Below are 16,908 nucleotides of genomic sequence, written 5' to 3' on the forward strand. Positions count from 1 at the left end.
AATATTCAGGGTTCATGCGGCTTCTCACAAGGCGTTTTTTCGGGAATTTCGGGTAGCCAGCATAGAAAAATTCCCAGAAAAAGTCCCTGTGTGTGGCTTTCGGCTTCCCCGACTGCTCAGTACTTCTGGGCAAAATTTATTCATTTAAAAAATGTAGGAAATTTGAAAGTGAAAGACAAATCATTTCCGGTTTTCCGGTGAGAACAATGGGAAATTCCAAAGTTGAGAGCCACTTCTGGCATCTGGTAAAGCTGGCGATATATCAAGTTTCAGAACTCTTATTTTCTTAAGAAGCCGTCAAACGTCTCCTTCAGGGTTATGATATCCCTGTATTCTTTCAAATTTCGAAATTCAAAGCATGAGCTTGAATTACGCTGTAAAATAATAAAATAAATAGTTTTAGCAATGGATGAATGGATAAATAGTTATTATTTTCAAACCGCAAAAGATAATTTTCACACAGGGCAACTAGCAAATAAAAAACTTCCGAACACGAAATTTGTTCTTTTATTCAATAAGTTGACTATTATTTAGTACAATCTATACAGTAGTTTTCATAGAAAAAAATACTTGAATATAAAACAAAACTTAAAGAGGAATGGTTCTTCAGAGAACAAATAATCAAAACATATATTATTTCCAAAAGCGTTTAAATGCTATAATTTTCAAACAAATTCCTACTAGTAGGTTTTATTGTCTACATTTCAAGATTCACGAAAAATTTTGAAATTTTTCTTATAATTTATCGATATGTATTCAATTACATTGGAGAAGAGAAGACTCACCACAATTTTGATCCGCAGTATTGAATTGTCGAATTGTGGGTATGACCAGTTTTAAATTGGCTGCTCTTTTGCGGTGAAGATGAATTCGGAAAACTGTTAACAGCACCGAAACAAAGAAAACCTTCCTATTAGTAATATTAAGAAGTATATGAATAGAACAGAATAGTTTTTCTCGACCCAAAAAATATAACAATTTCACTTCAAAACTAATTTAATTTACTATTCCCATATATTTAGTAGGTATACTGTTGTATTACTTTTTCACATCTTCGAATAATTCAATTCTTCTATATACAGTACGATTGATAAGGAGAATATATTATTACGTGAAAAATTTTTGCTAGCTTTATCCAAGACATATTTACTATAATACCTATAAAAATAATTGAAAGTGTAATAAGATTACATCTCGATTATCATGTGAAAAATGTGGAATGTAACAGAATCTTCTCTACAAAAAATAGTGTTGAATAACATTTATAAACAACAAAGTAACTCTCAGAGAATTTAAACCACACAACGACAATATCATTAAATATATTTCTATCCAAGAACAAAACGAAAAAATCAACAGTTCGAAATGAGTTTAACTATAACTTAATTGATGAGTGGGTACACTATGAACTTATTTACAAGAATGGGTGAGTATTTCTAATACAGGAACATTCTTCTCTTTTCATTTATGGATAAGTGGGACGTCATCTGTTTGTGAACGGAGGAAACCTGAAATCATATTGTACTTATTATATAGTTGTCATTATATTACCACTATAGTTTTTTCGCATGTAAAGATTCCAGGCACTGTTTATTGTGACAATAGTGGTGCATTCAGAGGTGCAGATATTTGAATTGTTTGAAATCTAACAAACATTAGTAAGTATTTGAATGATTAGTTTAATGTCCAAAGAATCCTCCATAGTCCGAAAAATCCGGTGTGGAATACACTGAGAGATTCTTCACTTTTTATTTAATGGTACTCATGTGTCCATTTGCTGGAGATAGTGACAAAAAACAGAAAACCCTGTATTAATGAATTTATTACAACTTTTTTTAGGTATACATTATCTAAGGGTCAGGTGAGTAATCGATCTAAATTTGAAACAAATCCAACAGTAGGAAAAAAAAATGTGCTGGATCTCCACGAAATCTTATGCACTCAAAAACACGTCGGGGCATTCTCCCAGTCAAGAAGATATAGCGTGGCATAGCTCACGCCGGTGGAACCGTGCAATAAATTTAAATAATTTCATTCTCCTATACTAACTCCCCTTACTTATGAAAATATCTGCAGCCCTTCCTGTGACTTATCAGATAAACAACGTTTCTCACTAAAGTTGAAGGTATTTTAACTTATCTTCTTTCTAACTTTACCCATTGTCTATTGTCCACTGCAAACGATACTTATTCTGTCAATTCAGCTTGACATTAGTCAATTCATCATTGATAAACTTAAAACAGGAACAGCATTTGCGGATTTATCTGCAGCATATGACACAGAATGGAAGGATGGTTTGATCTTCAAACTTCATACATCTGAAGTGTGGAAAGATGGTTCGGTTACTAGAAAACATGCTGTCAGATAGAAGGTTTCGTGTTTTTGTTGATGATAATAGTAGGTAGTTTTTTCAAAACTTTGAATAATATTCTTACACAAGGATCAGTTTATATCTGTTTCAAATCCCTACTACTTGTTATGAGAAATTTATATATGCTGATGATATTGCCCTCGCATTCCGTCTTTTCGATATTAGATGTTTGCGTCCTAACCCAAATAAAACCGAGGTTTCATGTTTTCATTTGCATAATCATCAGAAATAAAGAAAATTGAGCGTAGTTTCCTGTAATTCTTTTTTGGAACATAACTTACACCTCTTTGAGATCTTTTCTTTTCACGATTACATAGTCGAGAGTATGCCAATGCCATGAGCGCGGGTGGCGCCAGGTCCCCCTTGAATTGGGTCTCGTAATAAAATAGGTGTTCGTTATACATATACACAGATTGTGTTCTGCACAAAGAGCCAGCAGACGTTCTCCAAGGAGAACGTTGCCGTTTTGGGATTTTACTTAATGTAGCAACGAGTGTTTCGTAGAAAGTGTCCCTTAAGTTGTCAGAGGAGTTCAAAGTGAGTGCGTATACTGCAATGATGTTCACAAACGTGTTATTTGCTGCAGGAAAGCGTAGGGTCATTATACTTTCTGAGATGCCAACTGAATTTTCGGTTAGTTTGGCGGCCAGATCGTTTTTTATGGCAAAGCCTACACCATGTTGTCTGATTTCGTCTTCCGGCAAGCCCTTCCAGAAAAAAGTATACGCTTATTTTACAAAGTTACCTTCGTCCGAAAAGCGTGTCTCGCTTAAGGCAACTATTGCAACGGATGTTCGTTGCAGTTCTAATCGATATCGATTAAGGCGGTAGGTACGCCTCTCTGGTCGGTCGGCCTTGGGGCAAAGTTCTAACGGTCCATGCTGCAATTTTTTTTTTTTTTTTTTGGTGTAGCAGGGGGAAAATCTGCAAGTCAAACGAACCTCCCTCTCCTGAGGGGGAACAAGTGTGTGGTTTCTCACTCCCCTGAGCTCGAGACCCACTAAAAACCCTTAACGCCTTCTTGAATTTTGGTTCCGGACATTTGCCTATAAACCGTTCATCTCTTAGTCGGTTTTCTTCTCGCACACTATCGTGCTGGGATTTATGTGTTTATCCTCTATTGGATTAACACCTTCTTGAAAATTTCAATAAGTTTCTGTTGTTATTTTAATCTCTTCTTAATTGATCTCTTGGACTCCTTCGGTAAATTCGCATTCTCCTTTTGTCTTCCTCTGGGTCGTAGTCCACTAGTCACCTGAGTTCTTGATTCGGATGGTTTTTCGCTGTTTCGAATAATTTCTCTGCTTTTCTATTCATGAATTCCGTTATGGTTTCCCATTTTAGATCCCTATAAATCTGTCTATTCCTGACAAACCAAGGTGCATCTATTGCACATCGTAGCAGATTGTTTTCAGTGGCCTGAATTCTTTTGATATGACTCTTTGCCGCGAAACCCCAGGCAACTGATCCATAAGTCAGTTGAGGCCTAGCAACGGCTTTGATTATCTTCAATTTTATCTGGTTCGACATGTGGCTTTTTTTCCTATCAGAGGATAGAGTCTATTCATCGCTGCTTTCGTTTTGTCGATTGCTTGTTTGATATGACTTTTTCAAGTAAGTCCTTTGTCAAGCGTTATTCCTAAATATTTGGCTTCATTTTTCCAGTCGATTTCTTCGCCTTCAACTTCCAGTTTCGTTGTGGGTCGCAGTCTTCTCTTCTGTAGTAATATTGCTTGGCTCTTTTGTCCATTGAGCTTGATTTTCCACTTTATGCACCAGTCATTTGTTTCGTCAATCGTCTCTTGTAGAACATGTTTTATTACTTCTGGGTTGCGGTGTCTGTTGTACAGAAGTGGCCCAAGTACTGATCCTTGGGGTACTCCAGCCTCTCTATCTCTTGTTAAGGAGCATTCTCCTCCCACTTTCACGTAAAATCTTCTATTTTTGAAATATTTCCTGATCAACTTGCATATTTTGATCGAATATCCAGCACATCTCTTCTTATATATTAATCCTTCATGCCATACTCTGTCGAATGCTCTGGCGACGTCTAGTAAAACAAGACCAGCTTGTTTATTTTGGAATCCCTCTGTAATGTACTCTGTGAGCCTTAATAATTGTTGCTCTGTTGAATGCTCACTTCTGAATCCGAACTGTTCTGGTGGTATTAGTTTCAGATTTTCGGTTTCCTCATCTAATCTCGTGGCGATAATTCTTTCTACTACTTTTCCTAACGCCGACAGTAGACTTATCGGTCTGTAGTTTTGTGGGAACTTCTTCTCTTTGAATGGTTTATTGAATACTATGACTTCCGCTGTTTTCCATTTTTCTGGGTAGTGTTCTGTCCTCATAATTCCATTCGCGATATTTGTTAGAGCAGCTATACCTTTTCTAGGTAATTTCTTCAACATAACATTCGTTATTTTATCACTTCCGGAAGCTTTCCTCTTCTTCAAACTTCTAATTATTTCCCTGATTTCATTTGGCGATGTTGGCTTGTCTATTTCAGCAGTCGCTGGTAATTCATCCATTTCTTCATCATTTTCTTCAAGCAGTGCTTCCAAATCTTCATTATCGTCGTCTATCCTGTAATTTATTCTCGATTCTCGTTCGATCGAGTCCGCCAATGCATCTGCCTTATCAGTATTGGTATACGCTATTCCCCTTTCTCCGTGTAGGGGTGGAATTTTAGTCTTTTCTCCTCGTAGTCTTTTTTGCATTCTCCATGCAGAATGATCGATTGTATTCAGTTCTTGAACTCTTTTGTTCCATCTGCTTGTTCTTAGATCTTTCAGGGCATTTTTCAGAACTTGGCTATGGCGGTTGAGGTTCCTTCTATTCAGATCATTTTTATTCATCCGATATATTCTTCTGAGTCTTCTATTTTCTCGTATTAGATCTTTTACTTCTTTAGGCGTATCGCCAGTTTCAATCGAGAATTCTTGAGTTATATTTTTCAATATCGCGATATCTATTACATCTGGTATTCCTATACCAAAAGCAAGATATGTCGGTAACTCTGGTCCAATCACTATGGTATTTTGTTTTTCGGCGAAATCCTTGAGTTTTTTTGCCATTTCTATTCTCTGTTCTGCTTTTCCATAATGGGGATTTACAGTTGAAATCTCCGATGCAGATTTTCGGGTTTGTTCCTTCCAACATGTTGTTTATCTCCTCTTCCAATAAATTGTTTGGTGGTCGCTTATATGCCGAGGTAATTTCGACTCTTTGACGATTTAATTCGGCAACAATCGTCACTGTTTCTGTTTCTCCTTGTGTTTCGTCGGATCTGCTTTTGAAGTAGTGTTTCAGATCTGTTCTCACCAATATTGCGAATCCTCCTCCGGTGTTTGTAGTTCTGTCACATCTATATGTTTCATAATTCATGAAATTCAGTCGTCTGTACCGGTTTATTCTTGTTTCCTGTAGGGCTATAATGTCAGGTTGTCTCTCTGATATTATTTCTTCTATCTCGGCTTTCCGAGTGTTGATCCCGTTTATGTTCCACGAGATTATCTTGAGGGATTTCTTCCCAATATCCGTAAAGTCCATTAATTCAGTTTACTTAATAATGCTTGGAGTTTTTTCTCCATTTCTCTTTCAAATTTCAACATTATCTTGTTGAACATTTTTTCCGTGAAGATATCTAGATCATCGGCTGGTTCAGAAATTTTTCTTTTTTCTGGTTGACTATTTACAGTCGGTTTTAATTGAGTCTTCTTTTGTTCCTCTTTCTTCTGCATAGGCTTAAAAGTTTCTTCCTTCTTTTCCTGTTCTGCAGGTTTGGTTATTACAGTTTCCTGAACTTTTGCTGCAAAAGCTGTGTGCTTTTTATTGATGTTTGTACGATGAGTCACTCGCTCAGGCACCCTTTCCCGGAGATCCGTTTGGAAGGGTAATTCACCTCCAGATACAAATTTTGTCCTGTTCGACTGATCCATTTTCTAGGAGCTGCGTTAGAAGGTGTTTAAAAGCTGCACTGGTAACGCTGTCAGTGCAACTTTGGTTGCGGTTTCGACTGGATTATCTTGTGGCGTGGCACATCTATCCTGAGACCTGAGACGACAAGGTCTGAGACGTAACTTAAGCAACGCAGAGAGTCATGTCCTGCTCAAGCCAATGGTTAGGCTAGGTAATTGTGGGAAAGAGATACCGCTCATGTTCGGTCGCCAGAGCCTCGTTCGTAAGAACAGGGTGCACCGCGAGTATGTGACATTGGCATTAGAGGGGAGAGGCTATAAAACGCATCCTTCCCCCTCACACCCCAATTACTCAACTAGCAACTTGTTAACTGTGTCGGTATTAATCCACAAGTTAAGAATCATCCATACAGGGTGTGGCGTAATGAATGGTATCTGCGAGTAGGAAACGTTATAGCGGTTCCAAAAAATATATGTTGTTTGTTCAGTAAAATTCAAGAAAATTACACCCTTTGCCACTCATTTTGGAGGCAAAACATCAAATGAAGGATATTTTCAATCTGTTTTTTGAATAGCGCTCCTGGATAGTTGCGCTATCGAATCTAATTGATGATTTTTGGGCGTATCTAAGTTTTCTTCTATTTATTTGCAGTCTTTCCATCTAAAAGAGTGGCAAAAGGTGTAATTGCTATTAAATTTTCGAAAATGTCGAATATCTTGAAAACCGAGGAACAAATTATAGACTTATCTCCATCTCATGCCAATTATCAAAAATTCTGGAGAGGGTAATATATGTTCGCATGTGTAATTATCTGACTAAACATTCCATATTATGTAATAAGTGTACGTTAATGGGAACTTCCATATTAGCCAGCCGCCAACACGGTTTCAGGCTTGGTAGTTCAGTGCTTGCTGTGTATTGTACACCAGCCTGAACGGTGTTAACTGCATAGCATATTTTTCGACCCATGGCGCGAAGTTCACACGCTCCAGAATGGGTTCATCCTAGACAAAATGTACCTGATGGGATTCAGAGGCCTGTTTTCTGGACTGGGTCGAGAGTTTTTATCAAATCGCAGAATGAACGGGGAACTGGACGTCAATCAGGCCCGGACTGGGACCACTTGGGGCCCTCAGCTGAGACCTTTTAAGGGGCCCTATATCGGGGGGTCCAGGGCTCTAGCCGGAAAATTTTTGAAAACGAATTAGGTGCTTGAAAACAATGAAAATGCATTTTTACGCTAGGTATTTATGCGAATATCATGATTTTCGATTTTTATTGACTTTATTTTTTATTAAAATTAGAAATTCACGGTATTTTTAAGATACCACTAGAAAACACATTCTGTAGAACTGTCAATGAGGTGTTAAAAATAAAAGTGGAGTATTGAATGGATGTGGCCGATACATCCATAATTGAACTTGAAACAGATTATATGATTTTCACAAAAAAGGGTTGTCAAATCACGACACTCGTTCCGTTATCACAATACCATCTTTAGGTGGGTAAAGGTAAACTGAAATATATGGTACCAAACGAGAAGATATTTGAAAAAGCGTTTTACTCTATTCTAAAAATCTACAGGGGGCAGTGACAGTTTCCAGAACATTCAGAGCAATTTGATTTCAGAGTTGGTGAAAATCGGACTAGAGGGGGTAATGGTAATTTTCGGAACGTTCAGATCGATTACAAAATAGGTACCAATCGGATGATCGGTCATTAAATAATATAGCAAAGGAAACCTTCTATCAATGCATAATGATATCGAAAACTATCATATTTCCCTAGATTTCATTTTTCATTAATTTCGCATACAATTTTTTTAAATTTTTTTTTGACAGTTTTTTTGGTTTGCTTGTTTGTTTCATATTAGCAACTAAGCAGACGAAAAAATCCTGAAATCGCTCTGAATGTTCTGATGTTCTGGAAACTACCCCCGCCCCCTTTATATTTTTAAGAGTAGAGAGTTAAATACAGAGTGTTCTCAAAGGTGAGTCTTTTTTTTGACAGATAATAGAATTCCTCAAAATAAGTCATGGTACCAAAAATCATTTATATAAAATATCCACCAGGTCTCGAGGTATGATTTCGGTAGTGCTTCGGATGCAATGCTACAGTGCTACATAATGTGACTGCAGTTTGGTAATTGCATATGGGTAGTCACATTCTGCAGCCACTATATGCATCCGACGCACTACCGAAACCATACCTTTATGCGTAGGCTTGTGCCAGCGAAAGGTCAGTATACTGGAAACCGTAAGAGTCAGCGTAAGATCTTTGTGAATTTTCGGGGTATCGCAAAGTAGTTGAAAGATGCCTCACGTTTACTCAAACAATGAACTTGTTGACATGATTTTAATTTATGGTGAATCCAAACAGAGTGCCAGTGCGGCGTACAGATTGTACAGTAGACGATTTCCGTGAAGAAATCACCCAACTCCTCGGATGTTCATAAACTTGGTGCAAAGATGTAGGGATACTGGACGTTTGCACTAATCCCGGGGAGCAAATGTTGGCAGGCCTGTAACATCGCAAATGGCAGAAATCGAGAAGCAGATTCTGGACATAGTTGAGGAACAACCGACAACAAGTACTAGATCCATAGCCAGGGTCGTCGGAGAGAGACACTAAGACAAGAGCAATTGTACCCCTACTATTTCCAGAAACTTCAAGCACTCCAACCAGAAGACCATCCTCGAAGAAAAGAATTCTGCCTGTGGCTTTTAAATCACCAATATCTAACAGCATCCATTCTGTTTACTGACGAAGCACTTTCACAAGAAATGGAGTAAACAATTTCTACAATACCCATGTATGGTCTACAGAAAACCCTCACGCTATCAGAAGAACAGATTTTCAGCAAAGGTTTTTCTTGAATGTCTGAATCGGACTCCTGCGTGGAATGCTTATTGGGCATTTTTTTCCACCACCACGAATGTCAGCTGAAGACTTTCTCCATTTTCTCCAGAACAATTTGCCAGGATTACTAGAAAATGTTCCTCTCAATATTCGACAGAGAATGTGGTTGTTAATGGATGGAGTACCACCCCACTTTCGAAGAAACGTTCGAAATTATTTAAATAATGTGTTCCCGAATAGGTGGATAAAACGTGCCGCATCCATTTCTTTCCCCAGAGCTCAACTCCTGTGATTTCTTCCTTTGGGGTCATTTGCAAACATCAGTGTACAGTGACGGCGAAGTGGATAGTGCGGACGAACTAAGAAAACGCATTGAAAATGCTTGTGAAAGCCTTACCGTAAAAACACCCTGTATTTGTCTATAAATCTCCTCGTTCGGTACCAAATTTTTCAGTTTATCCTCAACAACCTGAAGATCACAAAACATGTGTCGTGGTTTACCACTCATTTTATGTGAAAATCATATATGTGATCTGTTTTTAGTTCTAAAATGCAGTATTGTAGTCACACCAAATGTATGAATGAATTAGGTGAAAATAATTTTTGTAATAAAAATAATGAAAAACGGATTTTAGTGATTAGAAAAATAATACTAAAATTAAAAACAAATGTGTGTGTTTAACAGTTTACAATGCTGTTATTTATTTATTTATTTATTTATTTACATTATAACTAGGATTGAGGTAAGACCTATAAATCCAAAAAAATATAAATCTACAATTCTGTAACTAACAATCGTGAGAGAAGAATTCTAACTTATAAAACAACACAAAATCAGAGCAAAATTCGCATTTCATCCAACCTGTTTTTGAAGGTGTTCACCGAGGCAGCCTCCACATCTGTAGTCGGCAGACGATTCCATTGATTGAACACTCTGTTGAAAAGGATCCTCTATCTAATCGATGTTTTGAATGGTTCCCTCTGTAGCTTGAAGCGATGACCTCTCAAACTATTAGTGTTAAGGCGATACATGTTTTCGAGTTCCTCCCCAAAGTGGCCATGTACAGCACGAAATGTGAAAATGAGATCACCCCTGGCCCGACGCTCTGTGAAACTGGACAGACCAAATATAAGGAGGCGATCCTCATAGGACGGTCGCTGATATGAATATGGCAGGCGTGTGGTCCAACGTTGAACGGATTCCAGTAAGTTTTCATCGTATTTGGTCGACGGCCATCACACCTGTCCAGCATACTCCATAATGGGGCGAATATATGTTCTATATAAGAACTTCCAAGTCGGAATACTGGAGTTCCTGAAGGTCTTAGCCAACAAGTACCCGACCTGCCTCGCCCTACCCGCAACTGCTGCCACATGGTATGACCAGCACAAATCTGAATCCACAACAACCCCCAGATCAACATGGCGAGTCACTGACTCCAGTCTACCACCGTCGATCCAATAGGGCAATTTTGGATTATTTTTGCCTATGTGAAGTACACAACACTTGCTGATATTCAGTGGCAACATCCAGGCAAGGCACAGTAAAATTAGAAGCGAAGGTTTCGGATAGGACGTTAGCAGACTCGACGTAAGTGCCACACAATTTCCCTGATTGCTCCCTTACAGTGGGAATACCAACTTTTGAGTTGATTGAGGATCTCACATACTTGAATAGTCTCTTTTTATTTCCAGAATTGACCAGTTTTTCTTCGTAAGAGGATTTCGCATGATGAATAGACTTCGAAACGAAGTTTGAGAAAGATCGATGATTCTCATAATTATCTACTGATCTGTTTCGAATGTATTTTCTCCACAAAGATTTCTTCTGTCTGACGAGGTGTAGAATACGCTCATTGATCCACGGTTTTAATGGGTGTGTTATACTGGAATAGAAGGGGCTTAACTAAGATGCTTCAACATTTTACTCCCTTGGCCTGAGCCTGAGCTTCTTTGTGTGCAACTCACTTGTTGAAGCTACTTCATCTATTTTATCTTTATCTACGTTAGTGGGGGCCCCTCAGGCCGGGGGCCCTCCGAGATCGCGGACCTGCGGACCTGGCCAGTCCTGGCCTGACGTCAATTCATCCGGCGAGTTCTCCAACGACTTGGGTGTTGTTCAAAGCTCCGTTTCAAACCTGCTTCTATTCCTGCTCTTTATCAATGATCTGCCACCTCTGAATGGAATATGAGAAGTGGTCTCAGGCAGTCTAGGCTTCTCATTGAGAGACCGTCCTCTGTACCTGTGGTCAAAAAACTCTTGGCTCTTGAGAGGAAACAAGAAAAAACTGAGTTTAGTGACTAGAACAAAGACTGGCCATTTGTTTAATAAACACTTATAGAATGGGACTGACTGGCTGTTCCCTGTGCCGCTGCTGCAGGAGCACTGATGAAACGGTTGAACATATTCTGTTCATCTGCACCAACCTTGAAGAGTTAAGGATGACACCCCTAGGAAACACGACAGCCACGATTGACACCCACGGTGATAGGGACTCCTCTCTGTCGACTTGTGGCGTTCTTCTCAGCGTGTCTCAGGGTTTGAGTCTCTGCAACTACAAGCGGACGAACAATAGGTCACTAGGCCTCAGTTCAGCCCAGTGGGGCACCGCTCGTAGAAGATGATGATCTGCCAGCCTATGCGATCGCCTGTATATTGATTATATTTGCCGACGACACTCCTATCGCGATTAAAGCTTCTAGTTGGATTTATCCTCAACTTGACCAAATCAGTCACAGTAAAATTTTATATTCGACCTGAGGGGAGAGAGAAAGGAATGTCCCCCATAAGATGAAAGTTGTGAAATTCGCGCCGATGAAAGTAACTTTGTTCAGGTTATCGCAGCACCACTCATCCCTATTCAAAATCAAGGGGATGTGTTCCCACCGATAGGGGGTTGAAGATAAAAAAAGGGGAAAAGTTGTTTCGCCTCGAATCAGAAATTGACGGATCCGAGTGATTTTCCACATTTTCATTTTAAAGTTGGAAAATCGAGGCGTTAAGTTTTCGTTGGATCACCCTGTATTCTAATAAATTCGTTGATATAGATTGGGTGGTATGTTAATGTTTTCTATGTACATATATCAGTTATGGAAATGAATTATATGTAATTGGTGAAAAATGCTGTTCAAATAAAGTTAGGTACCTACACATTATATCATTTAAAAAAACTGACCTTGTGGATGCGGTATCAGTGACTCCATTGGATCTATCAAAACCATAATGGGATTGTTGGTATATCGTGTTCCTCCTTTGATTAGGAGGCAAAGGCCGGTGTTATTCGGATGATATTGTCATCGAAGGTGTCAAATTCCAAACATTGTTGTGGCACTTGTCTCTGCAAAAAACTTCTCTTAGAGTGGATATTTTTATGCTGTGATGCGAAACAATTAGTTACCGTATCATTGGACTACTGAGTACTGAATATGTCCATGGATGAACACATGCAATTTCAAGATTCCCAGAACAGTCTTCAGAATATTGAGATTTTTCTTTCAAATATCAGAATCTATATTTTGTGGAAAAACTATCCTTTTCAGAATTGAAAAAAGGATATTTTTGTCAATCAAATTCAATTTTAACTTCGCATGGTACATTTGCAAAAGAGAAACGAACGAACGAAATCATATTTCATGATAATTTTTTAAAAAATTGTCGTATTTTCATTCAGTTATTAAGATAACCAAAATATCTTTTGATCTCCCCCTTCAATTTCCTTCAACGCAAGTGTTTAAGCACGTTGCCTAAAAGTTATACTTGAAAAATTTATTAATGAAATATGAAGAGAAGATGTGTTAATTTTGAAAGAATTCATAGTTCAATAATACATTTTTCAAATATAATTTTTAGTCCGCGTACTTGAACACTTGGTGTGTGTTTATGATTCAGAATAATAAATGATTGATTATTATTTGAAATCTCCGCAGATGGCATTGAAAATTATAATTAAATAATTAGAAATTCTGAAAAATGACCATGAAATACCTATGTTTTTCTACAAGCGTGCGCGTTCATCACGTTTGAAGTCTATCATTATATATGAAAATCAAACCAAATTCCATCTGTTTCGTAAAATGGATGTATTCATATATATTTCAAGCGCTTGTAGAAAAAATATTGTTCCTAACTCTTGTGGAAATCGTCCTGCACGTATCATTTTCTACACTTGTTAGGAAAATAACTATTTCGTTTGTTCGTTTCTCTTTTGAAACAAGTGCGCCATGCGAAGTGAAAATTGAATTTGATTGAGAAAAATATATTGTTTTTTTAATCCTGTAGCATCCTTTTTTGGATGCTACAAGGGGAGGTAATCAACCTTCTCAATTTTCATTGGACATGCCAATTTTTATGGAAACAACACAAAAAAACTCAAAAATACACAATTAGATAAGTGCTAGTTTCATTAGTTACCATATTCTATCAGCTTAATTAATTAATTATCGTTGGTGTTCTTACGGGAAAATGCACTTTTTCGTCCATATTTCTTAAACTATTCACTTTACAGAAAAAGTTTAAATACATTTTTTGCTCATTTCAACCTGCTCTACATGATAAACAAGAATAAAATATAGGTTGCCATTTGAAAAAATTATGTTTTGATTCAACTTCTATTTGAATTTTTAACTTCAATTTTTGAAGGCCCTGTATATCAGATTGCTAAAAATAGAGATGTAACGTATGATCCAATATATTGACAAGAGCTGGGCAAAATTTGGTTTCGATACATTCATTAGAAAACTAGTATCAGCTATTTTAGTAGGCACCTACAGCTGTCAAAATTTTAGGAAAAAGTCGAATATCTCAGAATCGGTGCTAAGACCATGGTTGTCAAATCAAAGTTACCTTAAAATTTGACAAGGAATTCAAGAATGCAATAATATACAGGGTGTTCCATTTAAAATAAGAAAGTTGATTTCAACAGGAAAAAAACTGAGCACCCTGTATTAAGATGGGCTAAAAAAATAGAAGTTCAATCGATTACAGACAAGTTTTGTATTCAACTTTTTCTTCTAGCTCCTTTATTTTTCACAATAAGGTATAGAGACACTTTAACTCAGACACCCTGTACATATACGTCAAATGAGACAGTCGAAAATAAAATAATCAACGCCGTTACCAAGCCTCAGCTCTTCTATGAATCAGTTAGGCTGACCGGCCACCGAATGTGAAGTTGGGCGAAGCTGAGTGTTTTCAATGCCTGCTAATATATACTCCATTCACTTTTATTTTAGCAGTCGGTTGGCCATGGAAATTTGACACATTTCACTTTGTATAGTACCAAAATGTGGGGTTATGAAGCTTGTCAAAACATTTTTGGGTTTTAAATCAACGCTTTGTTGCCCGTTCTTCGTAAAAGTTTCTGTTATTACGTATTTTATAATAATGTAGAATCTGTTAGGAAAATATGTGACGAACATAATTGAAGTTTATAGAAACTGATTGAAGGCATAGGTACCAAATCCAGTTATTCGCATGGAAAATACAAGAGATCAGTATAATATTATAATATGCACTAGCTTGAGGTGAGTTAATGTTCGTTATCTTATTTGGCTAAAGTTTGAATACGTTACATCAGTTGTAGATTTCAAAAATATTAACCCGAAGATGAAATGCATATGATGCAGTGGTTGGGAATGGGTATCTCTCGAAGGAATTAACAGATAATTACTAGAATCTTGAATTCTTCAACAAAAATCATCTTGCATCAATATAAGTAAAAGGAATTAAAGGAAGTTTCAAGTCAAGATGAACTTCACCTTTGAACAAAAATTTCATATGAATAAACAATTAACAGGACAACTGGCGCGTATTTGTGGCTGTTCATCTCAATACATTGATATAATAATAATAATAAGGTATTTATCGGTACCTTAAGACATTTACAATGTATAGGACAAGTCAAATGAAAAAAAATTTTCGGGAACTTATTCTACGATGACATTCATCGAAAATCCTAGTAAACTTTTCGCATTAATTCACTCAAACATGAAATTCTCAAATGCCACCACTTTTTGGGGTCTCCCAATAGAAGGAAATTTTTCGTCCTCCTCTTCATTCACAATCTTTCTGATTGTGGAAATATTCAGTTGAAATATAAGTTGTTTAGATTCAGATGAAACATTATATAAATTCTCTTACATTGAATATGTTCGCTACCGTCTGACGTATTATGGATTTTAGAATATCAGGGTATAACTATTTCAATGAGCGGACCTGAATTCTAAATAACACTTTCTGAAACCCTGTCTCTTTTTTCACTTTCGGCATTTTCGTATTAAAAATTGATATTAGTTGTGGCTAAGATGTCTTAAACTCTGGTGTATTCACTGATTCGATTTTGTTTTTAATTTCGTGGGGATATGGGATCAGTTTCGTTTTTCCCACTGTAGGTAGCGCTGTTTGGAATTTGACAGAGCATTGTCAATTGATATTTTAAAATAATTTGAATACTTTCCTACAACTTACGAATATGTTGTATTTATAAGCGATTATTGGTGTGTGAAAATATTTTACTTTCGAGAAAGGGATGTAAAACATTCATTTATTCAACATGTCGTTCAGTTTTCTGTATGGACAATCAAGAACTACAGCTAAGAATCCGGTGTTGTTGGAATTTGAAGCAGAACCAAATGAGATGAACGAATATTCGGGACCGATATAGCTAAGTTTTATGGAAACTTCAGCAATGTTTCAAAGAAACTGTATTGGAAATACGTAATGTGAATTGTGAGCATGTATTGAGAATCAGAAATACATAAATCTATTCGAGTCTGTTACTTAAAATATTCTTCCCGAGTAGATATAGTGGAAATTCCCTTTCCGTCAACTGAATATATTGGATATTTGACCAATCAACTGTGCTTTATTAATATCATATTGAATTATCCCCCTCACGAATTCAATTTGTCAAACGGAAATTATCTTGAAGAAAAATAGTAAATACTCCTTCGAACCCTTATTCGATAGTGTAGAAAATATTGACAGATTTTTTTTTACAAAGAAAATTAAAGTGTAAATCACAAATAATCCTTAACAGCTGACAAAATGGGCCAGTTCATATTTTGAACTAGTTGATCGATATTCGATATATCAACGCAAAACAAAATAAAACGAGAGATCATTGGACTTCCTTTGGTAGAACAAGGATAGAACGAAGCAAATGACATGGTGACGCCGCCACGAAACTGATCCCATATCCCCGATTTTCTGAAATGTTGATGCTTGCAAAAAGTGACAAGTGCACACACCAGTGTTTTAGACATCTTAGTTGTGGCAACGGCGTTATGACATTAACGACATTTCATAAGTGCCAACCTTACTCCGTTCTAGTCAAAAAACTTGAGAAAATTATTTCATGGCCAACCGACTGCTAAAATAAATTTGAATGGAGTATGAGTGGCAAGCTTAGAACATAGAATATCAGGAAGGAGCTTTTTCGAATAAATGTGACGGGATTTGTGCGACGGAAACGGCAATATTGGTCTTCCAAGTTTTGATTTGAAAAGTGGCAGTGGAAGTCAAATGAACAAAGTGATGTTTTAACTTAATTTTGGTAATTTGGATTCTTGAAATTTGCTGGAAATTTTTTGTTATTATTGGTACACCTACATCATATTACAAAATCGGAAAACATGGTTAGTTGTGCCGCTTGTGGCTATTGCTTAACATTAAAAAATGAAAATTCCAGTGTTACACTTCATAGGTAGGGGATTTTTTAAGCTGAATATCAGGTATTAATTATGAGTTTCTGAATTTC

The 16,908-nt window shown here is 37.0% G+C and overlaps 1 protein-coding gene across 1 annotated transcript in view; it reads right to left on the reverse strand.

Moving 5' to 3' along the window:
- Nucleotides 1-489: 489 nt before the first annotated feature.
- LOC123311648 overlaps nt 490-16,908 on the reverse strand; it is a 29,745-nt gene continuing 13,326 nt past the window's right edge. The window contains exons 2-3 of the mRNA XM_044895719.1: nt 12,328-12,489; nt 490-1,508 (exon numbers count right to left, since the gene is read on the reverse strand). Of these exons, the coding sequence (XP_044751654.1) occupies nt 12,429-12,489 (61 nt within the window). The 3' untranslated portion in view covers nt 490-1,508; nt 12,328-12,428. The remainder of the gene's footprint in view (nt 1,509-12,327; nt 12,490-16,908) is intronic.

This window comes from Coccinella septempunctata, chromosome 1, assembly GCF_907165205.1.
Source record: "Coccinella septempunctata chromosome 1, icCocSept1.1, whole genome shotgun sequence".
NCBI lineage: Eukaryota > Metazoa > Arthropoda > Insecta > Coleoptera > Coccinellidae > Coccinella > Coccinella septempunctata.